The 27,995-nt window shown below is 45.8% G+C and overlaps 1 protein-coding gene across 1 annotated transcript in view; it reads left to right on the top strand.

Annotated features, from left to right (window-relative positions):
* The first annotated feature begins 992 nt into the window (after nt 1-992).
* The window catches only part of ajap1 (adherens junctions associated protein 1), a 46,519-nt gene continuing 19,516 nt past the window's right edge, over nt 993-27,995 (top strand). The window contains exons 1-2 of the mRNA XM_040193358.2: nt 993-1,882; nt 22,974-23,716. Coding sequence (XP_040049292.2) covers nt 1,854-1,882; nt 22,974-23,716 — 772 coding nt within the window. The 5' untranslated portion in view covers nt 993-1,853. The remainder of the gene's footprint in view (nt 1,883-22,973; nt 23,717-27,995) is intronic.

Here is a 27,995-nt window from a genome sequence, read left to right as displayed (position 1 = left end):
CTCAGTTTAGGGGAAGTTACGGTATCACTGCTGTGAAGCTCGGGGTGATGGGAGGGATCCTGACATGTGAGACTTCCAATTACAATTCTGTGGGTGTAAATATGTAGCTTTCTATAGAGAGATGTACATCACATTTTATGTTGAATTCATTTCAGGGCATGGCTTTTTTTTGTATTGAGGAGCAGCTAACACATCTACAAAGTTAAGCTTTTCCACGAATTTTCAATGCCGCAAGCTAAATCTTTGTAAAATTGTAAAATAAGTAGCACACTTTTTTCAGCCACCCCCGCCGCATGGCTGCATTATTTTTTTTCATTATGTTTGTTTTATGTTTGCTAATCTTGCGACGCCGATGCAGAGTTGGACTGGATTGACTGGATCTACGTGATGAAATGAAAGAATGGTATCGCCTTCTAATCAGACGCCTCTCCTCCCCACATCGGTAACTGCTTTTGTAGCCTCACAATCCCAGCGCTGCTCATTTAGCGGCTGGTTAGCTAGTTACCGCTAGCACGTGGACTGGTGCGCCATGCTCCTCGCCACTAGGGGACGACACCCGAGGCGCGAGTGAGTATCTGACATTCTAAGGTTGATGGCCTCTGCTCTCCCCACTGATAATAACATGGAGGGAGGTGGAGTAAAAAACAGTAAGCCCATCAAAAATCATCCCTTCTTAGCGACTGTAGGTAGCTGTCACCTTTTGTCAACGCAGGCTCTGCACGTGGGCGTCGTTTTACCTCTGAAGGCCACTTCTTTTATTGGGATGGGGGCGTTTTTTCTCTCCAAAAGCCCCCCCCCCCACCCCCATCTCTCCCTCCAATACACTAAATCATGTCATGCCTGATCTGACACACGATCATGCCTGACGTGGCGCGAGACACTCCACCCGAATTGAAGTGAGGCACGTGGCGTTTTTTTTTCTTCTTTTTTTTTCTTGTCTTTAAAATGACGTCACGGGCGCTCGGCGCTCGGCGCGCAGGTCGTTTGTCAGTCTGAGAGACGACGGGAAGCAGCAGGAGACGGAGCAGCCTCCCCTCTCCTCTCCAACGACCAAACACTCCGCTCCCGCTCTCTCCAACTCCCCTGAAACAACTCCCGACCTCCGGGACTCTCCGTCGCGTCCCTCTCCTCCTTTTTATTTTCAGTTGCACCTATTTTTGTTTCCTTCTTCTTCTTCTTCTTCTCACTTATTCTAAACGTCAGCGGAGATGTGATGTATCTAACGAGGACCCCCTGCCAGCGGTGACTTGTCTCCTTCGTGCTCCAGAGAGCCAATCATCATCATCCTCCTCCTCGCCCCCCCCCCAAAATTCTCTGGACTTTCATCTGCCTTTTAACGATGTAGAAGAAGGTGCGCTTTTCCCTTTCGGCGACGACTATGCCCAACTGCACGTCTTTTTATTTGTGTTTCTTTTTTTTCCCGCTCGCCGCCTCTCAGACCGTTTTTTGTCCCCCGCGGTGGGATATAAGAGATTTCCATGAAGGCAAAGTTTGAGGGTACCTCTGTCGGCTCGCCCGCTCCTCACCTGTCCGCGTGCGGGCGCGCACCTTTCCCCGCGTGACAGAAAACGTTACCGCCATTAGGACAAGTGACGCGCGAGCTAAAAGAGACCCTGACTGTCGTCCCGGTGTGGGGGGGTTGGTGGGGGTCTCGGCGGCGTCGTCGGAGGGATTTGACGTGCGCAGCGTTGAGGGATATGGCTTAAAGGATGGTTGCGCTGCTGGCAGCCGGAGGACGCTCCGTCACTTGAGTGTTTCCATCAGATATTTTTGGTGTCGACTTTGGAGGAAAGCTGAATCTCTGGATGGGAGGCGAGCTGGAGGACTGAGTCGGACTCGGCAGCCCGAAAACAATGTGGATAAAACGGAGTGTTGCGCGCAGGTAAGACGCGGACGTTTCTTTCATTTTCAGGGCGGAAGAAATTCCAGTGGAAATTTGCAACGGAGACACGTAACGTTACATGTTCATTTCATAATTGACACGGCTGTTAGACATGTGTTTTTTTTTTTTTTAAATCTGCGCCACTTCAAGTTATTAGACTGCTAGAATCGATGACATTTATATGTATCGATAAGTCTGGGGGGAAGAAGTGCAAATGTATTTCCGGTACTAAAGTTTTCGACTATACCGACTCTTTTTTCGTTGTCTTCTTGAGCCGAAGCGATGCCGCGACGGCGGAGCCTGTAATTCCGTCCGTTTTGTGATGTTTGAAGCATCGAATATGATCTAAAATGTCCCGTCCTGAACGCTGGGGGTCGCCAACAGCACGGTGCAAGCAACACGCGCGCGCGCACATTCACACACCCTCACGCTCGCGCTCTCTCTCTCTCTCTCTAAACACACGTGTACGGCCGCACGCGCATCAGCAGCCTCGGGGTCTGCCGGCTCTTTCTTTCACTCACGAGAAATAAGCACGCGCAGGAAGTTTCCCATGCAAAAACGCCACATTCACAAGATAATTAGTCTGTGAAAAGTGCGTGTGTTTGCGTGTGCGTGTGTGTGTGTGGGGGGGTCAGTTCACCTGGGGGTGATCCCACGTGGAGGAGAGGACGTACCTCGTTCCTCACTACATCCACTCTGCTTGCTCCCTGTCTCCTTCCTGGTCTTAGGACCTAGGCTGAGATTAAAGGGATACTTTCTTTGTTTTTGTGATTAGCTAAGCTATTGTCCCCTTATATAACCAGTAGGGAGACTAGTTTGCAAACTAGTCTGCAAAAAAAAAAAAAAATTAACTCACAAATTAGCCATTAAATAGATTCCGAGGTGATGACACGCTGTGAAATGAGAGCGAACCCGGGATCCTTCTTGCCACCTGCTGGATCTCGTTCCCACCAGTGGCGCTAATTCTCGCCCATTTTTTCTTTTCTTCAGCCCTTCATTTATTATGCGTGACACACACGGTAGCTACATCTTGTAGCTGACCCTGGCAGGGTAATGGCGCTGTACACAGCAGTTGCGTAAGATGATGAAATGAAATGTATTTATGTTTCCATATCTGGAGATTGATCGGTGAGAGGCACGGAGAAACCAATCTCCATCCTTACAAATGTCTCCGTTGCTCGCTGACATGATATGGGATGCGGGTCGACTGGCAACTGAGGTTATGGACTTCTTGTCTGTAATAATTCACCTTGTTCCAGATTGTTTGTTTGTGATCAACCGGCTAAAGTGTCGTATTTGTCCGTGATTGCCCTTTGTCATGACGGCAGTGTCTGCTTTCAAACATTCCGTGCGTGGGATAAAGCAGCGCTTTCCAGTGTGTTTCCTTTCTTCAATTATGGGTTTTTAATAACAAGAAGAAGCCAGCAGTAATCGGAGTGCGGATACAGCTTCTGTACCTGTTGGAACAAAGAACACACCACCTACTGAAACTTGACAAGTGGGTGTAAATGCAACAGCACTGAGCCAGCAGCCTGAGAGGAGGGTGGATGGATGATGGATTGGTAGATGGATGATGGATGGATGCCTCAGCATATTAGAGCTGCGAATGTTGAAGACTGACATTGGTTATTGTATGTACGTTTTCTCTTCAGCAATGTTAAATAGTGAGATAAAATAAACACAATAATATCAAAGTATGGGTGATTTGTCATGTTGACCACAATGTGATTCAGTATTGGGTGATATGGAAATATAACTAGTTTAACTCTACAGCCTAGCTTCAAAACATCTCACTGCAAAGTAACCTAGGAGACATTTTTACTGTCGTAGCGTTTCTAAGATCTGCAATAAAGTTTCAATTATCAGACATGTGGATGCTTTTTTGAATGTCAAAAAACAGTGAAACATGCCAATCAAAGCCTCCCGCAATTGATCTTGTCTATGTAGTTGCCCTAAGAAGACATGGAATGAACATTACTTAAATCAATGTTAAAAATGGGGGTCAATTATTTTCTATGAATGTATTTACTTCCAAAGTAAGGTCGGAGCACTCTAAGTTGGCGGAACAGAGTCGCTTGTTGAAAACCTTTTTTATTTGAAGCATCAAAAACCAATTTCCCAGTCAACGTAATGGCAAGTATCCATCATGTGCATCTCAAAGATCAATTCACTTTCCCGTAATCGCCCAGGATTTGAACCAGCCTGAACCACGGGGGGGGGGGGGGGGCTTAGTCTCTCCCAGGCTCGGCATCTCCGGGCTCAGTCCCTCGCGGACATCATCAGCGGGTTTTAGGTTCCCCGCGGTGAGCCGCCACAACGCCGATGTGCTGCAGATGCAATCAGGAAGACCTCGGCACGCCGCCGCTGTGGTGTTAAGGAACCCCAGTTGTCTTTCGGGGGGGCTTAACTTGTCACTTTCCACTCGCCTACGAGCGCAGACGTCGGATCCAGGTGACCCCACACGTGTGTCTGACCTGTGAATAATAGGGAGGGGTTAACTGTGGTACAACAAGTGATTGGACGAGAGAGAAAAAGAGACGGGGGGGGGCTGAAATGATGTTTAGAATTCTGTCACCCGCTTGAAAAAGAAAACGCCTGCTTTGTATCGGAGTAATAGTGTAATTGGGATTACTGTCACTGGCTTAATGAAACAAGGTTTTCTAATATATTCTACTATAACACCGAGGTGTTATCTTCCGTGAGAAACCATCTCTCTTGCGCAAACACCCCTCAGTCTGAGGCAGCGGCGTGCGACCGGTCGGCGTCCTCGGCAGCTACTCCAGGAGCCGCGAGCCTCGGCGCCGCTGTGGACGGGTCCGTCACGTACTCACATATTCCTGTGATTTAGGTGCCATCTTAATAGCCTCTATGAGGGTTATTAGCTGGGCCTCTCTGGAGCGTGATTAACCTAATTTGCAGTGAAATAGGCTGCGTTGCCTCCCTGAGATCCTAGCCTCCGGAGATGTGTGTGTGTGTGTGTGTGTGTGTCGTAAACACCCTGTGCTCAGCAGTCTGTTTAATCCAGAAGGACCCAAACAGGTTGTCCCCGTGAAACCGCGTGAGAGACAAAACAGACATTTTCCAGCTGTTTGGAAATACAACTAAGAGAGAAAGACGAGGGAGGAAACTAGCTGATGTTCAGTTCAGTTGACACGCAATGTACCGACATTGAGACATTAGGACGTTTTAGCCTTTGTTGCTTGGTTTTTAATTCATGATCTGTTGGCAGATGTTTTTATCACATGAAATAAATCTCTTTTTGGGATGTTGAAAAAGGATTCAGAGATTCTCCTGACAAATTAGTGTTAAATATGCGTTGTTTTGAGATGGATCAATGAGCCACTTGGACCAACAATGGCACTGCTGTCTTCCGCAGCTAAAAGCCCCTCATTCAGGGCCCAGCGGAGTGCCAGCATCCCTCAGCCTGATTGGGTTTAACGACCAGCTTGTCCAGTTTGGGCAACGTGAGAAAGTGTGACTTTCTATCGCACATCCATCCCGGTGTGAAGCAACTCCCAGGCCGCACACCAACGGTACGCAGCTCATACTTGATTCACGTAGCGGGCCTTCTGCTGGATCGATACTGCCTCTACAAAGGGTCCGGTTTATCCGTCATGGCTCTTCCCCCTAACCGTCCTTCTCCAGGCACCGGCGGGCGCCTCTCAGAGGTCCACTTTCCACAGAAAATACCTCATAAATGAACCAAACAAAGCTCTCCCCGGAGAATTGGGCCCAAATAAAACAAAAAAAAGTTTGTGGTGAGAAGCTGAGCTGATGGAGGCATTGTTCTGCTTGTCTGATGCTTTTTTGTTGTTGTTCTCTCTTTCTTCTCTTTGACCCTTATTCCCTGTGCTCTTTACAGCCCTGCTTATCGTCCTGAGCATGTGGGTCATGTACACTGCAGTGAGAGTAATTAATGGGATGATGCAACAGCCTGGCTGTTACTTCTAAGACCCCCTCACACCGCACACATAACTGGAATCCCATACTAAATTACTATTCGTGCCAACGGTGACGTCAAATTGAGGATCTAGTACGTTCCGACTGCATAGTTTTTCGGAGTATAATGATCATTCATTTAGCAGGAAGTGGAACGTCATTATGCAATTTGCAACACAACGCCGCCCTTTCTATTGTTCTTACGTCTGCCGCTTTGTTCTATGTTCCCAACTCAGCAATGCAACTATATATTTCAACCAGAGTAGCAGCTGCCACAGCTCGGCCTTAGAGGCATGGATGTTGTTTTTTTCTGTGTGTGTGTTGCACAGCACCGAAACATATTGAAGATTTCATAGGATGTTTGCCTCCCCGTGGGCCTGCTACACAGAAGCAATCCATAAATCTCTAGAAGTCTTCGGAGAGCCAGCTGTGATATGTATCTCCCTAATGTAGGATACATACCGAGGCGCGCTAAACTCCTACACCCCAAAGCCTGTCTGTCAAAGGCAAACACAACCAACGCACGGAGGTAATTCGAAGCAGGGTGCTGTTGTGTAACACATGTGACAAGGTGGAACGCGGTGTCCAGTGGAGGACAGGTGGGCAGTTGGATTGCGGCAATTTTCCAGTGAAGCCGCTCGTCTCAATTTAAGGAGTTCTGGATGACTGGATTCTGTTTTCTCCGTCGCACGAGTTCAAACGGGTCGCTGCGAAGGGGATAATGTACCGGAAGTCACTCAGCGCCACGCATCTCTCTTGTCGGAGCAGCGTCCCAAGCAGACTTAAGCACCCATAAATCAGCTAATTAGCAGGTAGGAAACAGTGGGAATAAGTCATTTGCTACCCTGTGTATCTTGGCTATGGAGCGAGCCTTCACAGAGCCGTGTGCGCGTGCGAGGTCTGTCTGTGTGTACTTGCTTGGCTGTGTTTGCCCCGTCGCCTCGTCTCAAAGCTCTGAGCACACACTCCTCCAAAGCTCCAGCGGAAAGGCACTGCATATTCAACAGGCTGCAAATAGAGGCTCGGAGGTACCGCGGCTCCAGCGGAGGACGGATGAACCCCCCTCGGCTGTGCTGCATGAAACGCAAACACTTGCCGAACCGCGGTGCAAAATGCAAAACCCACGGGGAGGGAGGGTGAGAGTCCTTCGTGTGCCTGAGCGTCTGCTCCGTGAACGCAAGCGGGAAATGATCAGGAAAAAGTGGAGCACTTTATTGTTGGTCATTATGTGAAATATCACCATAGGGCATTGTAGTTACAGGATAATGATAATGATCATAATTATCTCAAAATGTCATACGTTTTTTTTGTTTCTCGGGGTGACATTGTTGAATGATTTTGTATTTATTCTTGCGAATCCTCCTCAAATAGAATGTAAATGCTTCATGAGCTGTGGAGTCCTTACAAGATGATGGATAAGCTCAGTAAATAAGTCATTAACAAATAAATATTCTCACAATAATAACATAATTGGTAAATGTTACCTTATGCAATCATTAAACAATATGGCTGGTGATAAAAGCATTTTTAGTATCCCGATCCGCGGAAATAAGAAAGTAATTTCATACATTTTTTATTGTAAAAATATTCATTTTAGCGACTGAGCGTGATGGGATTTAGATAATCACACCTTCATCCTGTGCTGCCAAAGGGACCTAATATGATGTGTGATAGTGTGCATATGAAAGCACAAGGTTTATCAGCTGTTAGCATTCAGACATCGTGGCCTGAACCTGCATGATCTGCCCTCCTCCTCCTCCCTCAGAGCCTCATCCCTGAAAAGGTGCTTGACACAATGGGAGTTGTGAGACTGGGAAGAAAGGCAAATGGGGGCAGGATTACAATAACAATGGAGCATTTGAGGTAATGGTCCATTTTTGAGCTTTTGCCACAGTAGGATACGATCCGTGAGAATTAAGGCAGATAATAGAGGCGCTGCTGTCGCCGTGGAAGTCCGAATGCGCCGCACGTCCCGCCGCGCGACAATGTGGTTAACGCATATTAAAGCCTGCAGACAATTATGATGAATGAGGCTTAGCACCTCACGTCAGGTGAAGAATTGACCTCCAGGTCTGACAATTTTGCGAAGCGCTAGTTCAACAATGTGCCGAAAGGTGGCCTTCGGTGTCATAACAGGCTCCATTGTGTCCAGGACTGTGGCCCAGGTGCCAGTTAAAATGAGTTTCAAATGAAACAATGCAGGAAGTCATATAGCCTCATAATTCATAACTGTCCAATATGCAGCGCCATTCATCAACGCCCCGGCGAGTTCCTTTCAGCATTTTGTATACCTTCTGACATTTTCAATTTGCCTTATCATTAACAGTTTATTGAGTTTATTGGACTGGAATGGCGGCCCTGCCATATTTCTCCCATTAGCAACACATTTATCTGAGAAGTTGGGCCTTTTTATAATGGCTGTATGTTTTCCCAAATGAGGGAAGGGCGTTTGTTTCAAACCGTTCATATGATTACAACCCGAAATGTGTGGAATTTATTTCCTCGTGCACCCAATCTAAGCAGTACCGCTCAAAACACAATTGGATTGCAATGTTCTGCCGCTATGCTAGATGGACCCGTACAAGTACAGCAGCGCTGGTGTAGTCTTTGACACGACATCGTCGTCATTCAGGCGGTGGTCACTAGGTGCACCATGTCACCAGGACTAGTTATTCATTCACAAACCGCAGACGGGAGACATTTGGGGTCAGGTGTCACGTGGAAATGGACTGTCCGAGCTGGGGGTTGAACCGCCGATCGTCTTGTTGAAGGACAGCTGATCTCGCTCTGATCTCCATCTTCACGTGTCAGTGATCAATGCAATCACAGGGTGGGAGGGTTATGAGGTGAAATCCGGGTAACCGTCACCCCCTGGCTTCAGTAAAAACCGTGGGCCATTAATAGTAATTAGAAAAATGTCGAGATGTAACGGACATTTATTTGATTCATGCACTTTCTGTAGTTTGAGACCATTATCAGCCATTTCCCCTCAGCCTTAGGGTTTATGAATGACAATATCCGAGCATATTATTTCTCCACTGAATTTATTAATGCTGTAATTCACCTGATTAACCCTTTAGTGCTGCTCATCTTATCGCCAAATTAAAAGGAAAAAAGGCTTTTGCAGCACATTACTTTCCTGAAGTGTGTGTGTGTTTGAAAGGTCAAACGTTCAACAAAGTTCACTGGGTTTATTCTCTGGGAAGCTGTATTGACAATCCATCCAAAAGACACTTACAATCAAACACACAGACGCTTGCCCAAAAAGCCTTGCTTGGTTAAATATCTGAGAAACAAAATTCAGGTGCAGTGATTATGTTTGTCACAAGACATCGGGCCTTGCCGGAGTGAACATAAAAGACATTAAAAGGTTGAGATGCTTGCAAACAGCTGGCTTTTATACCTCCAGGTGTGATTCTGCAAGTAATGTGGAGCTGTTTATTCCAACCCGGTTTGTTGTCCCCAGTGTGTGAGAACCACGCAAATTATGATGAACACCTGAGAGGCCGGTGTAGTACGAGGAACACAATGGTCAGGCTGTGTGTGTGCGTGTGTGTGAGAGGGTTAGAGCTTGTAGGATTTAAGCTTTCACATATTCCCTCGCTCCCCTCAAGAGTTTTCCTCTCTGCAAGCTCCGTGCAGCATAAGAGCCTCGCTTTTGCTCTTTACTATAAACGTCCCTAAAGTCCCCGACACATGGTTCCCCCCCCCGCACACACACACACACACACACAGTGAAGATACAAATAAAAACCGCAATACCGCCAAACACTTTGTGACAAAGGAGATTTATTGTCATGTGCATTAAAGGCTCTGGGGATTTAATGAAATGCACACACCACATAAACAAGCACCCATGATTTATATTTATTGTTCGGGTTTTATGTTGCACTACCTTGCCCCTCGTGGCCGGGTCGGTATATTTTGAACCACATGGTTGTGGGGACTGTTGTTCAATGATGATCCATATTATAATTGTAATTCTACCATTTGGGCTTCAGAAGTTGCTCCATGCGTAGATCGGAGGCGCCATCAATCTCAGTCACTGAAGACTTCAGACAGTTTATTTACTGACAGCTCTGAACAAAGCCCAGCTCCGTGGTTGCATATTAAACAGGGCTTGTGCATGGCTAAGATGAATGATGGTCCATTCCATCCATCCGTTTTCTTTTTTTTTTGTTAACCGTAGTGACTAGAGGATACTCCGATACTAGCTGTTAATTGTTAGCCACACGTGCCTTGACGGCCGCTCCGCTGTGTCAGCACTTATCACCAGCTGTACTAACAATGCTGTCAATGAGGTCAACGGCGGTACAAACCAGGCAATAAAAGGGCCTCTGAGAAGTCACCGCGATGACGAGAAAGCCTTTGGCACGCAGCCATCGCCGGACTCGCTGAATATTGAGCGGCTCCGAGCAGCGGGCCTCAAGCCGTTATTATAGCGCCACAAACAGCTGTTTCTGAAAGCCTTTCCCCCGGGAGATTCTGGAGAATAATTCTTTTAATTCAAAAAAGATTGAGCCGTCTTATTGGGCTACTGCCCTGGTGAATATTCTTTATTTTCTTTGATTAAGAAATGGCAGTCTCATGATATTCCTGAATAATGGATCATCTATTTTTCTCATTCACTGCAGTGATTCGAGCGCAAGATCAGGCTCCTCGCAGCTGATTGTTCAGGCTCACAACCATCCAGTGTTTCTGAAGTTCACTCAGAATTCCGCCGCCCCTCCACAATGGCACCGATGCTGCATCTGGTGCAGAATAACAATCTCTCGGTCCATGTCATTTTCCTGCTCAGCACACATCCGCCTCTCTCACAACCCCCCCCCTGACCGCCGCGATCGGCGCCGTGCATCCAAGGCTGCTGTGGCTGAAGAGTTGACAGCCACCGTGTAGCTCGCATTGTCACGTCAAATTGTGCCGCTTCCCCAGAGTTCTGTGCTACTGCCTTGCACGCTGTGTCGGGCTTTCTACCAGACAGGCGCCGTGTAACACATGCCTGCCAAAAGTCTGTGTGTGTGTGTGTGTGAGAAACGTTCAGTATGACGTCATCAGTACCGGTATAGCAGGTATGCTCAGGCTTTAACTAACTACATCGTTTAATGGTTAAACCGCTCATTGTTACCATCCCCAGTTGTGATAGTTTATCTTAACATCTGCCTGTGCTGCTTCTCTTCCAAAGAGAGCCGACATGTTCAGAGCTTCCATCTTGAGGCCGTCTCTGTATTGCAGTACATCTCTGCTGACCTCCTCTTGGAAACCCGTGATCATTCTGGGTCAGACGCTCTTAAAGCCACATGCTGGTATTATTAATGGGGCTGGGAAGGGCAGAGAAGGACCGCTAACATGTCCTCCTTTTGTCAATATGCTGCAGCAAAAAGCAGCTTCACCCTCACTAATCCCAGAGGGGTCCCAGTCATTTCTATAAGACGTGAATTTATGTTTCCCATAAGTCAGCAAGGCAATTACCAGCATATTAGAGACGTTTCCAATGCAATCATTTACTGTGCGTCAGCACTGTGTTCATGTTCATTTTAGAGGTCAGTTTAGTCTTTGGGAAGATTGAGTGGCGTTTTCATCTCCCCGAGGCCTCGTGCGCTTGTGATTCTTACGTTGGCGATAACGCGACGTGAACCCTCCTCGATTTGTGGAGCGCTGTTATCGTAGTGTGGCGGCGCATGATGTCATTGAAGTACTGTACGTTCATCAGTCCCAGCTGACCAGGCGCTGATCCGTGGAGCAGAAGACGGATGTTTTTCCCCTCGGCGGCAGAGAGGTGCACTTACTGAAGACATGGAGAGCTCACATGGGATTTTCCGGGCTCAGCAATAATATCCTGACAGGTTGTAAAAGCTCTGTGAGCTGCTGACGCACAACAACGCCGTCCCATTGTCGTAGCCATGTGCCGATTATTTGGGAGAATTCGGGCGGAATACAATGTCATGGTGACACAAACGTGGCTAAATATAGGGATAATTCAATATTTATCCCTTTTCGGTGGAATCATATTATGATGAATGAGATAATGTCATAATAAATGCTGGACACTTGAATTAAAAACATACTAAATTGGTATATAAGGGTTTTTGTTGTGTGTGTGTGTGTGTGTGTGTGTGTGTGTATATATATTCTCTCTCTCTTGTCCTCTCTCTCTCTCTCTCTCACACACTCAAGGGGCCATTGTGGTAATTTGATGAAGCGGTGAAATGCGGCTTGCTTTGCCAGTGGGGGTCCATCGGCCCTCCCACTGAGTCATCCGAAAGGAGAAGTGTCCTTGTTCTATGGCCTGGATGTTATCACTTTTCTCCCCCCAGAGGAGCGAGAATGCCAAATGGCTCCTTCTTCTTCTTCTTCTTTCTCCATTCACTCTCTCACTTCTTCATCTCTGTCACTCTCTTATTGGGATGCAAATCTATTTTGAGACTCTTCTCACCAGTGCGAGCCGGCTGGCAGAATCAGGGAAGCAGGAATGAATGGAAACCGAATGTTTGAGCTCTTAAGAGCATCGCTCTGTCTTAAATTCATCCTCAATCCATAATCCTTTTAACGTTGTTCAATGTAGCAGCTCAGCCACTGGACCTACTGGATTGTACCCTTCAAAATGACAGCGTGCCCCAATGTGTCTCTGAGGTCGTTTTTAAGTTTCTCCACTGCTTTCTTTAAAGGAAGACACAACCCGCCCACACATCCCCCGGAGGGCTTTCAGGAAAGCCGTGACATTGTCATGTGTTTCAGACAGCTTGGCTATAAATAACGTCTGATACAATGATCTACGCGGGCACTGGATGTCAGAAAGAATTTTTCCAAGTGGAAACATATCTGATTATTCAGACACTCTCAAAGAGAAGATCGACTTTAAATTCCTTCAGATTTCCCCCCCCCCCATAGACCATGTGCAGGATATGGTGTTAATATGCAAAGCTTCTTGGGAAACACAAGATATGAATTCACTTACTGATGCCAACCAGATGTTAAAATGTAACAGCGTGATAATAATTAGAACAATGTTAGGATAATATGTGCAGGATCATGACCAAGAAGTCTTTTTTTTAAATCTGAGGACATGTTTTCTGATTAAAAGACACTACAACTGTTTAGTAAGAGAGCAGAAGTTATATTTTAATTGGTATATTTACAGTAAAAAGGGGACCAACAGTTACGCTTGCTGAACTACAGTAGAATTCGAGGTTTAACGGTATAAACAACCAGTACTCTGGAGACGCTGAGTGGGTCATATTCATTGTGCTGGAACCAGCAGCAGAAGCTGTTTGGTTCAACATGGAACATCCTTCTGTGGTTTGATCTCGACAGGAGATCCTCCCCTTTTCCCAAAGGAAATATAGAACATGAAGGATGACTTGGGGGCAATCTTTTATAAAGCAGTGTTTCCTCACGCTTTACAGCCTTAGGGGGGGCGGTTAGGTTGTCATTAGCAAGAGCCTTCATCACATCAAGTGTTTGACTGTACAGAGAGATGTTATTACACCCCCTCTCCTCCACCCCAATATAACGGTTGGGGAAACGCTGTAAAGAATATGTAGACTGACAGCTGCAATTACAAACTACAGTGAAATTGCCGAGTTCAGTGGCAGTAGACAATGTCAACGAGATTTGGGTCGGGCGATGTTCACCAGCTTATTGTAGATGGCATTAAATAGTCTGGAAAAGTAAAGCTGATCAAATCTGAAGAGAGAAAAACCAACCGGATCATATGAGAATATACTTGGATGGGCCCTGGGATCTGCAGATTGCTTTCTGTACCTACCTGCTTTCTAAACGAGGTTTGGTTTGGGCGTCTTTATCACTAGTCTTTCTATACCTCCCCCCCCCCCCTCACAGTTTGGACAGTAGATTAGTCACAGTTTAACGTTAACCATCGCAGTGTGAAATGTGTGTGTGCGCCCATGGGCCCCTGCACAGAGAGCAGTGGGGAGTAGTAAGAGTTTCTTGGGGGGCACACAATGGATACAATGGAAGGGGAAACGTCAGCAGTGTTAATAATCTGCTGGTAAAATAGTGTCATTCATGCTTTTCTAGTTGCTGATTGCTGATGTTACATTGTACAGTCCACCGGTCTATGAATTGACAGGAGGAGAACGAAGGTTTGGTTATGTTACATTATGGTGCGTTCAAACCCGTTCAGTGAAAATGAGCATTGGGCGTTAAATTATATTTAATTAAATTATAACGTTATCGCAATGTGTTCACACTTAAATAAATCCAGTTGTTTAACGGAGATACTTTAACAACAGCATAAATAAATATTACAGATGAACTATAACCTGTTTGCACTAAGCAGCTCATAATGGCATAAGGATTTGTTACCAATGAAAATATCATCTTTTATATATTAATCATTTGAAATAAATAACCGTTGAAATAACTTGGGGGAGATGAAGAAACAAAGACAATGAACCTGCATGGATAATCTTAAAATATTATGTCTGGGTGGGGACAAATCTGTGTGTCTGAATACATCGCATGCACTGACTGCATTTACATACATTGAGTACATTTACCATCCGCACTCAATCACATGAAGGTGGCGGATTGATTTTTTTATAATTATTCCAGACGACATGCTGGAGTCCACACAACAACGGCTCCATTTAAATGTCAAGAGAAAGTAGAAATCAAGTGGAGGAAAACAAGTTTGTTGCTGAGCTGCAGCTCACAAAGCCTCATTTTAACCTCTCGCCGTGTCTGTTTGGACCCACCAGAGAAAACCACCCACTGCAGTTTGAAACTTCATGAACTGCAGCTGATGAACCTCGTCCCCGGTGGACCGCTCGCTCGCTCGCTCGCTCTCTCGCTCTCTCTATTTCTTCCCTTTTTTGTGCCGTTTTTAGAAGTGTGTGTGTGGGAGAGACCACAGTTCATCCAGTAAACGCTCTATCAATTGCCGGTGCGACCGTGAATAAAACCGCTGGTTATTTTTTGCCACAAGGCTGAATAGCGGCACCCAGGGGGGAGGAAAACCCCCACTGAAAGGTTAAAAAAAACAAAAAAACAGACTGAATCCTCCGTGGAAGACACAGTGTCTGCCCTAATACGCAGCTTTCCATCACAGCTGGAGTCACCTTCCGACGTGACACCTCAACGCCTGTGTTGTCTAGAAAAATATAATGCGCGTTCAGTGGCGGGGGGGGCGCAGAGCGCCGCCGGCCTTAAAGACTTCCACTGATGGCGGCGTGCGGAGGCACGGCGAGGTTATGCCTTTTTCACCTCCCTCAGGTGGGCAGCCCATCTGCTGGCTGCAAACTCCCAGCAAGTTCTAATTAAGACCTACTTTGCACAAGTGATCACAGTGTGATGGTGACACAGGAAGTGGGCCAGAGATACGGAGCACGACCCAATAATTGTGTGCAGCGCGCGATTGGCCGCGGAGATAATAGTTTTGTTTTACTGGGTGTAACGTGACGCTAATCCTTCATTAGCCCCTTGTACTCTCGTGGTAATAATTTATACACACTGTAAGGAAGGAAGCTGTGCTCTAAATTTAGACATTTTTAATTGCCCTATGTGTAGTGCTTCTTTCATGTATTCTGTACTGTTTTGCACATTCTTTGTCGACCTTGACTTCTAATGGTGACGAAAACATTGACTTTCAAAAGGGCTTCAGAAGAGATTTTACAGTTGGCAATACTCTGCCCTTTGTTTCATCCCTTTATCTGCCACGCTGGCACGCGGTTTGCAGAAACGCCGCGCATAATAGCCTTCATAGCACTCGACCACTTTGATCCCTGCAGAAGGGGGGGGGGGGGCAGCAGCGTCATCAAGCGCTGCGCATCGCTCCCCTTTGTTCTATACGCTTGACATGTTGCAAGTATGTGATGAGTGAGCTCCTCTCGGATGAAACGTGGACCATCGGTACAAAATGTGCTTCGCCCTCCGATCAAGTGTAGATACTGTTGATTTGATTGATGCTGTATCAATCAAGGGCTGAGAGTTGTGCCGCTGGTACTGGACAGAACTCGAGCTGAATCTACTTTCACTTCTGATGTTTCCACTAAAATACATTAAGCATTCTAATAACAAAAAGTAGCTTCTGTGGAGCTTCTGAGGTCCCATCAACGACGGGACGGGGATTCACAGGACGTTCACACTTGAAACCAAAAAAAAACCTTTGAGCAAAGAGGAGGTTACAATTAACACTTTTGCTGTGATCCCACAACCCTCCTGGTCTTCAGCAATAAGGTACGAGAACTATTACATTATTGAAGATAAAGTACTGCCTCAAGTACCTTATTGCTTTTATAATAAAGTTACTAGCGTAATTATAAATAAATAATATAATTAAGTAAATGGCTGCCTTTCAGCACAAAATAATGTTAGCACCAAACGTTGTGTTTCAAATTCCAGTAGTCTAGAGAAAAATAGTCCCTGTACGTGCATGTGAACAGCATTGGGACTCGCTCATCGAGTGCTCACCTTAATTGTCCGTTTGAGAAAGCTCGCATTGCCCGAATCATTTGTGGGATTTCTGTTATTTTTTCCGCGATCGCCACTGAGCTGAAAGCTGAAATGACAACTAACGGTCGCGCAGAATCTAACCTGTTACTTTGAGTGCGCAGTGAAATGGAACGCTCGGGTCATTGTGAACGGGTCCTGTACACTATCGCTCAATAATGCACCCCCCCCATGACTCACTCTCAACCAATCAGAGCGCTGGATCTACCCGTATTATAACTGTACATACAGGGCTCCAAACATGCACACGCAGAGGTTATCTAACTCTGCTGCATATCACTGCTGGCATTATACATGCAGACATGGTGTGAGTCATGCATTGGAGTTAAGGCAGGGATGACACCAGTGTGTTGCTATGGTGGTAGTGAGGTGGGGGGGGGGGGGGGGGGGGGGTTCGCTTGGTAGGTTGGTATAAGTCACCCTGAGTATATGGGTTTTGTCCGACACGTGTGACATTCAAATCAGAACCAAACATCAAAAGAGGCCGTTGTGCTCCACGCAGAGCAGAAGGGGGTGGTGATGTAATTACTTTGTCCCGAGTGCATTTTTTGTACCACCGCCCCCAAAAAAACAACAACTAGAAGCTTCGAAAGTGCTACGGTTGAATTCACGGATGGTGAAAAAGATAACGGGTGGTCATAAAACAGCGCAGTCCACAACAATGCGGCGTGTAGACGACGCCCTCTTATGCAGAGCGACCTGTTCCTTCAAGGAGTAGCCGCCGTGTGAATGGAGCCTTTCTTTCACTGCCCCCCCCTCCCGCTGTGCTCGAGCATTTGATCCAGGGTGAAGCTTTCTCGCCGACTTCAAAGGGCTCTTCCTCATTCATTTGGGTCTTTTTGATGGCATTGTGTCGGATGCACCAAGTGTCCGGTTACGAGTGCAGGTAAATTGCATTAAGTGCCGCGGGCGACGGATTACTCGGCCTAATGTTCGCAGAGCGGCGCGGCGCTGGTTTTGAAGAGGAAACTGACGGGGAATAAAAAAAACAGATCCTCTTTGGTCACAGCTAGTGAGACGGACGCCGTGTGCTTAAACTCTGCCGGCAAAGTCCGACTTTGTAAGCCTGATTTCCAGTTTTCAGTGCTGCTTTGCACTTCTCGGCCACAGGCATGTTGTAAAGACGCAGAATACTTTGCGTGCTTTGGTAACTCTAGAATGCAGTTGGGCTGCAGAAATCGACTTGAGTCGTATGACGTTGGGGTAAAAAGGGGAAACACTAATTGTGTGCTGCAGAGTGCGGCTGGCAAGCGTCATGTGTTTAATTTGGAGAGCCTGTCAGGGCCTAATCCTAACCCCCTTGACATTGGCATTTGTAGGAAGCTGCAGAATAAGTTGGAAGCAGATTTACTGAATATAGTTCAGCTTAAATTGACACAGAGGGGAGAGGAGAGTGAAGCTTGGTGAACTCGACCTCTTGGGATTTTTCTGTATTTGGCATAATCCAAATATATTGCTCTGAAATATCACATCTCTCCTACACTGTTACATCATCCGCTTTGAGTTGCTGCAGGTGGACAGCCAAGGTTGAGATTTCACACACACACACACACCTTCTCTCAGTTCTGGCTGTAATTGTGTAGTTGAACATATGGAAAGCAACATAGTCAGTGGATCAATAGGTACAAGAAATATATATTTATATATAAAGTAGATGTTATGTTTGTTAAGCTCCCGGAGTGTGTGTGTGTGTGTGTAATGGTTATGCCCGGTGCGTCTGCAAGCTGCCTTTCATCTGCTGTCCGTCATGTCCTGGTTGAATCCATCGTTGCAGCGAGCCTCTGACCTTCAAACCCGGCAGGCCAACCGACCGGCTGATTAACGGACCTCTCCATATCTTCGCGGAGTTGTTGCGTTCCTCGTATGTCTGGCCGTGGAACGAACTTGGCATGCTGAGGTCCAGGACTCCAAAGTAGCCGGTTGGGTGAATGAATACGGCCCGGATGATGCATACAAAGTGGCTTACAATCATCGTGAACTTCCCCCTAGTCTTCATGCAAACACGTGCACGGGGATGTGTGTTCCTCCTCCTCCACCGAGAGACCAGTTTTTCAATTTTTCAGCTAAATGCAGTTCTTTGCTGAAAAGCCATCTGCCGTGTGCCCCGCAGCCACCGCCTGTACAATCCCCGAGCTTTGTGAGGAGAGAAACGCGAGGCGCCGGACAGCGAGAGCTCACAATCAGGAGCTGTCACAATTTCCACGAAAGGGATTTCCTGCCATCTTGTCGAGGCTTAACTATACACCGAAGTTCGTAATGACGGCATGATGGAGCATGTGCTCATAAAATAGGACAGCAGACACACATTCCCACCAGAAAGCAATCTGGTATGTTCACACTGTGAATGCTGCACTTTATCAGCCATCTGTGCACTGTACTTCCAAATGATACTTTCATTATGTGGGATGTCAAAGAATGTTACTCAGTCACCTTTACTTGATTAAAACTTCACATCATAGAAATTAGTTTCAGACCAATTCATCTGCAGCACAAGCTGTTCTGTCTGTGTTTATACTTGTACTCCATGTCAACCTTGAACATGCAAGTACTCGGACATTACTTTACTAGTGTGTGTGTGGACATACAAGTGAGTATGTGCTACAACGGTGCTGAATGCTGCCTGATACTGGCCTCTTTTAAATGTATTTATGAAACAATATCAATAATTTAATGGCTATTCATGGATTTGTTACCTACAGTTATGTATGACGATTCTGAAAAAGGCATTTGAAATAAGACTGTGGTTTTGAAGGCTGCTTTTAGCATTTTTGCCATCTTTGTTTATTTCTAATCAGAAGTGAAACGAGCCGGAGCTGAATGAGACATTTCCATTGGACAAAAATGTCCCAAATCAGTTAAACAGTACGCCATGCATTGTATAATGACTTTATGTCAGTAAGTGGATGCAGGCATATGTTAGGGAACACGCAACTGTGTCCTGAAGGGGGTTGGCCAACGCGATGCCTCAATGAGACCCGAGTGTGTCCCATCCTCCGTCTCCCGACGGGCCCATTTAACTAACGGCCATTAGGGCGCGTCACACGGTAAACACAGGTCTGACTTACTGATATAAATGATGGTCCCATTCTATTTAGCGTGTCACAGCCATTCCAGTGAGCCAGCATGCACAATACCAGGGCCAACCTCATGGGACAGGGCCATGCTTATTGTTATTAATAGCCTCCCGTGTCAAAGTGGCGGCTGTGAAAATGATCAATGGCTTCATCACATGACACGGAAACGGTGGACGGCAAATGTTTGTTTTTCTTTTCTTCTATTCAGCTAATTAACATCTAAATATGTCAACGCTTCAGCAGGCATAAAGTGTGAGATGGACAACGACGGGGAAAATACATTCATACATGAAATGGCAAATAGTTTATTACAAACAGACTTTTAAAATGAGGTTAACAAAGTTGACATGGAATTGGAACCAGAAACATTTGAGTGACGATTACACCAATTGGTGTATCGAGAGTTTTATTAACTGTCATAAATGTCATTTTTGCCGGAAGTTGATCACTTCAGTTTGTGTTTATGCTCATTAATTAACAACTAATTAAACACAAAGCAAGTCATTACTTCAGTTTTTATCTCCACAGATTATTCATTTTTTATTGGAAGTTTATTACAACAACTTGTATAATATTGATTGCGGTACTAAAGATGATGTTGGTGCCGCAATAAAAATAGCATAATTAATATTTTTAGAGAAGATTTAGTTTTTTTAATTGTAACCAAAATGTTATGTCGGGAATGAGTTAGATCATTGTAATGTTCCCCCTGATGTATTCAATAGTAATGTCCCCATTATGTATCAGAAGAAGCTTCTTTCTATAATAATAATAATAATAATCTATCCCCAGCTTGCAGCGTTTCATTCATGGGTAATCCCTATTTCACACCACATAACTTCATTCAGTCGCCACTTGGGGAGATCGGGAGCAGATCGGCGTCGGACCAAAGTTGCGTTTTACCTCGGGAGTTGTATAATTGCATGAATAAACATAAAATGAGTGTTCAGAATGACATACTAATGCAATGTGTGCTTCACACTTAATCAGCATCTACTGCATACGCCCTCCTAAACGAACACTTACTAAGATTCACACTGAAGCGGACTCAAGCAATGGTGACGGAACTTATTCCCTGAAAATATATCGAAACTTGATTGAAGTTACGTGTTAACAGCTTTAATCATTGCCCGAAATCAGCCAAGACGATGGGTGCCGACGACGATTCCTTATGGAGAGCGACGTTGTAGGGAAGACCTCCCCAATAGATCGATCAAGATCGAGCGGTTGGCGCCGAAGTGCCCGTAGATCACATAACCAACTCAATTCTGTATCACTATGTATTCTCCCTCTGGACAAATACCTCTTGTTGCCATGGCAGCTCTGAAGTACGACCCTTTGCTGTGTCCATGTTCGAGCCCTGTTTTAAAGTGAGGTTGCTTTTGTGCTTTTCGCCAGCACCCCATTTCCTCATGTCTTTGTGTCTAAGTGACTCTCCTTGGAAATGGTCCCGTACTCTCGCTAACATCGGTTGGGAAATGAGCTGCGAGGGAAAGTGGGCAGCGTTGATGTGACATTCCGTTAAGAGCTTGTTTTTGCCGCTGCCATTCAGATTGTTTTTATGAGAGTCTTGACAACATTACGGAAATGACCAGACACAGGAAATAAAAATGTTTCTTTCTCTCGGCGCAGTACGTTTTGTTATCGAGCCCGAGTCCTGCTCAAGGAGACGTCTGAAGACTCCGGCAGGGATATGCAGATGAGGAGGCTACAGGCGGCCAAAGTAACTCATCCACGTTGTCCAAATCACCACAATAATCGGCCTTGACGTTGTAAATATTCTTAAAAAGCTAAGCTACGTTTCCCTGTACTCTTACACAACAACAACTCTGCCCGTTGGCTTCTCAGGTTTCCACTCGTCTCCCGGCGACACGTAACCTTGCCCTGACACTTCCACACGAGCAAGACCGTCTCCATAATGTTCAAACCCACATAAATGCACCAACGGGAGCCGGTCATGGTCCTCGAGCAGCTCTTGTCCAGGTTGGAAAAATACCCGAGTCACCCTTTAACAAACACGGCCATTAAACATGTTACTGCTCTTCTTCTCCTCCTGCCCCAGATCACTTTATGGAAGATCAGCGACACCACCTCCCCGTCGTGACATGGAGAGTTAAACTTCTCCTCCAGCATGTTGATTTGTGAGGTGCCAGGATCTCAGTGTGCGGGTTCGCAGCCAAAACTCTCACACGACAAGTTATTGCCCATATCTCTGACTGTCCTTAATACGCTGACCTTGTCACTGCTCTTTAATGGCCACATCAGTCACCATTTACGGCTCACTCAAAAGGCCATTCTGGGTTATTTATCAGTTAGTGGTTTGCTGGTCCTGCACAAGTCAAATGAAATGTTGGGTGAATAGTAAAAACATTTTAAGATGTTAACCTGACATCACTCGAAGTGTCTAAAGTCCTATTATTCTTTTATTGGAATGTTGAATTGTGCCTTGATTTAAATGTAGCAGCTTTTCAAAGAGGGATGAGAGCATAAATCAACTCGTCATGAAGGTCAACACTCACGAAACCATAAAACTGCTTAAGGGTCGCATAATTGAACAATCAAGTTTGAATTAATTAGAACTATTGTGAATATTGAATGCATTTAAATGCCCTCTCACCTGAAGAACATTCACATTTCCAAATGTCTCCAGTTTGTCTCGTTCATAAGTCACTGCGGTTTACAATCCATAGTTCGAGACCTGCAAGAACATGACTGGGCGATAAAACTAACGACGGACGTCTTTGCGTCGCTTCTGACAGGCGATGAACCCTTTTCGCACTTTTCTGCCTGTCATCACCTCTGTGATGCGCCCAGAATGAGTCGTCCGCGTGGGCTTAAATTGACCAAGGACAGCAGAGATGAAAGATAGCCCATAATGAGGTTTCTCCCTTAGGAATCAATGTGTAGCTTTGTTGCAGGGGCCTCTGAAGGTTGCCTGTAAAAAGATTCCCAGCCTGAGCAGCCGGCCTGTCTGTCACCTCGTCACCCTGTTTCATGGGGTTATACAATAACAAAGGACGTTTTCTTTGGGAGGGGGTGGATGGTTTTGAATACATTACTGCTCTAGCTGTGCTGGGGAAAGTTTTCTGGAATTTCCTCGTCATGCTGTGCCTTCTGCATGTTACCGCCCGATCATTGCGCCACATAATCAAATTGCCCTTTGGGAATCAGATGACTTTGTTTCTGAGGGAGATAATGCCGAATATGATGATCAGCTAAACCAAGCCTGACCTTGTGTGTCGGCGTAATCATCCCCCCCGGATTGATATGAATCTGTAACATCAAGGATAAGTCATCACTGCTTTTGCCTGCTGAGAGCAAAGAGTGCAGATCCATAATCTGTCACATGTTGTACAACATTTCCATCGCGCCCCGACTTTTGAACTGCGACTCAAGAGACCCGCTCCGAGAACCTAATTATCATCAAAGCTTGATTGAGGAGAAGTTGTGGAGTAGAACTTTGCCAGGAGTGCACCGTGGAGGCTGGACGCTGACGTGGGGGTTGGAGGGGCGGAGACAGAGGGAACCATTGGCATGGTTCGAACATACAGTGAACCCGTACACTGAATAAAAGGCCTTCTCTCGTTTGCTTCCTCCCTTCTCCGCAGTCCGTCTGCTTCGAGGCCAGGCAGCTGTGTGGGGCAACGGGTGTGGATCCTGCTGGCCGTGACGCACCTCACCCTGGACTTCTCGGCGGGCAGCCCCCTCAGCGAGAGCACGGGCGTCAAGCTCGCGCCGAAACCGGTGCCTCGCTCTCGTCCTCGCTGGCAGCCGCTGTGGGACGCGCCCAACAAGCTTCACTGGAGGACAGCCAGCCCGTTGGCCCGCCGCCTCCTCAACCCCATCCCTCCACCCCAAGACAGCAGGGCGGGGATAGGGCCCAAGGTCAAGGGCCAAAAGCATCGAAAGCCAGCGCAGAAGGGACCGGCGGCGTGTAAGGAGTGCCGGCTGAGATACTCTCAAATGGAGACGAGCGACCCTTTGGCTTTAGTAGCTCCAGCGGTTCCGCCCAGCGGGAGCAGAGGGGACGCGGCGCGGCCGTTACTCAGAGCCAGGAGGCAGCTCAAGTGGGACGGCCACGACAAGTCTCAGGAGGGCCGGACGACCACGGTGGCCGGATTTATTGACTGGGGACCCACCGGGACCGATGGCGTCGACGACAACGGCAAGCCCAACGCAACGCTGTCCACCAAGGCCGTGGCCACCGTGGTGGCCACGAGCCCCAGCACTACGACCAGGCTCTCCCAAAGGACGTTCACTGTGGTGACTACCCCGGAGCCCAGGAGGCTCAGCACCACTGTCAGCAGAGGGGAGACCGTCACAACACCAAAGCCATATCGGGACACACCAGGTGAGGCGTAGCACAGATTTTCACGGCTGCTGTGAGCACGTCCAGAAATCCTTGTTTAAGCTGCATTTGTCACCCATGTCTACGATGCAGAGAATCGTCATTTAAAAAAAAAACAATAGCGCGCTTCACCTTTCTACCCCGAGGCAGTTTTCATAAAATCGAAACTGATAAGAGAACCGCATGGCATAGAAATGAACACCAGTACTTTTAGAGCAGCGTCTCTTTACCCAGATAAATTGGCTTCTGCTTTGAGAAGTTAATATGACTTATTTTTTATTCTATGCAATGATGTTTCGAAGCAGACCTTTGCACTAAAATCTGCATCTCAAATTTGTAACACGTTTAGGAACGGCCTTTTTGGTCTTGACTTGCCAACGTGCACGTGTTAAACTAATTAAACCAAACAACCAGATCAGGAATGTGACAAAGTTTTTAAAAAATCCTCTGCTTGCAAGGGGAAAAAAACATGTGGCATCAAGGTTACATTTAGCTGCAACAAAGGTCACAATAAATACAGAATGCAGGATTCGGTAAATTGTTAACACATAATAAAGCGAAACCATCATGTTCCTCGTACCTATTTTTTATCCTTTTTAGACTAATGATCCTCCTATAAAATGGGAGAATAGCAACACATTTACGGAGTATTTACATAATTTACACTGTTCTCCTCGTGCCTAAATTACTTCCATTAGCCCGCGGGGCTTTTATGGACCGTCCCTCTGTGCAGTGAACACACAACCCTGCAGCCAGACATATCAGATTTACCATTTCATTAAGCCCGTGAGGAACGCGCCTTTTTAAATCGACCATACAGGTAGCCATAAAGCATAAGTCATGTTTAACAACTTGTGAAGCAAGCACTATGCTAATTGCACCTTTCCCATTTGGTGCATTAATATAAATGTCATAAAATGAGGCAGCAAACAGAAACGGTGATCAAAAGTCTTTGGCAACCTCCTACTCAATTACATGAAAAATGTCTTAAAAAGCACAGCGGAACAAAAAATTATACTCACTGAAAATTTTGGCTCGATTATGGATTATTATTATTATGCAAAAAAGGTCCCCTGTGCTGTGTTTTCTCACTCCAAACACTTTTGTGGAGCTGAGCTCAACAACCTTAGCGATAGTTTTGACAGTGGTGGTTTTGAACGTCGGTCCTGTGGGTTCAATATGTTCAAAACCAGCCATAGTTATCTTAGCTAAGAATCACAACAACTATCTCCCTTATTAAAGCAAAAAATACAACCCTACACCTTCCGAGTGTCATTGTTAAACACACTTAAACTCACCAACCGTCATCACCAGTTCGGTGGAATTACTAACTAGCTGAAATATAATTAAATAAATATATATTGCAGAAAATAAACTAAATCGAGGATGTCATCCATTGGATAATTAGCCAAACCCCAAGCACGCCTTGAATATAATATGACAAGTCGCCTCACAGTGCGATTAATGGTAAAAAAAAGAAACAACACAGAGCTCCCATGTGGGAACACGAATGATCGTAGAAGTAGGTTTTAATGTCTGCGCTATGAATCTATACTGCCCTGTGGTGGACAAGATGTAATTGTCTTCTCGACGATGTGGTGATCCTTTTTTATTTTCTTTTGACCACCAAGCGCTTTAAGATGACGGCTTAATATTTCATCCAAGAGGAAAATAAAAAGAAAGTTTCTCAGACCGGGTGCACATTATTGTACCAATAAGCAGACTGTGTCAGATGAATAGAATCTCCCCTCAAAGCAAAGCTGGATGCTTGAATACAGAAGAAAACTTTTGTATTTCCTTCACAACACATTAACCCGTGTGGGCCTCACATTGGCCCCAAGGCAAAACATAATTACCACACCGACAGCACTGGATGGCTGATAAAACTAAAGCATTCACTTCACTTGTTCTCTTTCTTCTCTCTTTCCTGCTTTGTCTTTGAACATCTTTATGGATTCATTCCATTCAATCGGAGTCTGAACACCGCACCAACTCATCGTCTCAAACAAATTGTCTTAATCAGGAGAACAATTCGATTCAAATAGATCAGCTTGGGATTTCCTATTGCATGTATTCAGTTCAGTGTTTCCTCTACCATTATAACAGCCCCCCCCCCCCCCCCCCCCAACCGACAGTGTAATAACGTGACTACATCGCGGCCTCAAGTGCATCTTGGTTGCACTTACACACACATATTTATGTGAAAATCCTTTTAACAAGCATCATTTTAGTCTGCAATTGTGTTGAAACATATGCATAACATAAAATAGCTGCCTAGGTGCAAACAAAGGGAGACTAAATGTGTCCTCTGCTCTGGAAGACATAACTCCAATAGGTCTTATTAATGATGATGGTGGCATGATGGCGTATTAATGCACTGTCGTGTCGTATAAACAACCCATAAAGGCTCAGTTTGAAGGGCGGTGCAAGACATGTCAAGCTAATAGAGACGTATTACACTCTCAAATATGTAACCGGCTCAAATACTGCTCACACACTCCAGCTGCAATTGTTGAAATAGCAGCGTGGCGCGAAGACGTGCAGCTCCACGAACGCCAGGTGATCAACCCCCCCCCCCCCCCCCCCCCCCCCCCTGGGGGAACGTCAAACTAATGCTCTTTAAATACTGTTGTACTGTTTGATCAGAGAATCTGTGTGCGCGGGAGCTGCTCTCCGCCATCCGACACCTCCGACTCAGAGAGCACCTCTGGGAGAAACGCACCTGGGCAGCCAGACATCAGTTAATTGTAGTCTAAAAGCGCTGCTGCATGTGACCGGTAACTCAGAGACGTGTCCCAGCAACAGTGGGTTGGTTCGGTTTTGCTCATATAAAATGACAATTCATATCCAAATCGATTTAACTGTTAGAATAGTATGGAGCCTGCACGTTGCGGCCCTTTTATTAATAACAAAAACATTAACTGTTCTCAACAGCTCAGTTGAAATATATGTCTTTAGGAAGAATAATACACATCATTATTTTCACATAGATTTTTGACCACCGCAGCTCAGAAAACGCGTGTGGATGTGGGAGCTGTGGGAGCTGTGGGATCCCAGCAGGAACGCTGCCCCCTGCAATAAACGGCCCGCTTGAACCACTTCAGTCTGACTCATGAGTGCTGAAGGCAGCAAGCACACATTAGCGTACTTTGTCTCAGCCACGCAAGGCATGTGAGATGTGAGTATCATGACCGGAATCATCTCCCGCTGTTTCTGGTTGCGTGTGTGTGTGCGTGTGCGTGTGGATGGGGGGGGAGGTTTCTCGCTCTAATGTCAAACATAGATGCAGGTGGTTGTTTGTAGAAGGAGGCAGAGGAGGGAAAATATCCCAAAGGGCCTTTTTTCCCTCGCATGGATGTGCTGAATCTCCCACTTTGCCTGTTGACTGTGGTCTGATGTAATGGTGGAAACATCGCAGGATGATGCATCTTTGACAGCGCTGTGTCACCGCGAAGGCAAGACGCCAGAGCTCGGCAGAGAAAGTTTCCAAAGTCTCCTCTCATCAAGTCAGACGTTGCAGCGTAAACAGACACACTCTTTGGGTAATCAGATTCTGACAAGTCACCTCTGAGTCTCCTCATTAAATTAAACTTCTTTTTGGCAATAAGTCATTGGAAGAACTCAATTCATTTGTGTGCAGGATTTCCATCCAATACATATGTGTAGATCTAAGAACACCCATGCAATAGGATTACATTAAATGAATTAGTGCAACTCATTTTGATCAAATACTTCTAAAACAATTATTTTATTAAACATTTCTTATTTGATCCCCCATTAAGACACATGAAACATAATGTAGTTCAAGTGTTTTTATTGCAAATGCTCAGAGAAATCAGACCTGACCACCCAATACAACAAATACAAAATAATAAACCATCTCATCAGGAAATGAATTAACAAAAGTCCAAAAATGATCAAGTGCATTGCGTATTTCCATTATTGACAATGTAAATGAATATCAACCTCAAATCCAGATCCAAACCGCATTCCTTACCCCTCTGCATGCATAATCCCATAAAGGAGAACAGGATAATTATCACGCATCCCACTAAACAAATGACAGTGACAAAGCATTGAGCATTCAGCCTGTTACTTACTATCATACAGATGTTTCCTCCACAGCCTTGGTGATGCTGAGCAAACTATAAAGGATGAGATTCATGTATCAGAGAAGTGAAATGATGGAATGCCCCCTTGTATTCTTCACAGGGTTTCTATGTCTATATTGGCCCTGTGCTGTTAATAAGCACTATTATTGATTGCCATGGCATATTGTGAA

This window comes from Gasterosteus aculeatus, chromosome 2, assembly GCF_964276395.1.
Source record: "Gasterosteus aculeatus chromosome 2, fGasAcu3.hap1.1, whole genome shotgun sequence".
Taxonomy (NCBI): Eukaryota; Metazoa; Chordata; class Actinopteri; order Perciformes; family Gasterosteidae; genus Gasterosteus; species Gasterosteus aculeatus.
This window is presented reverse-complemented; position numbering and strand designations above follow the sequence as displayed.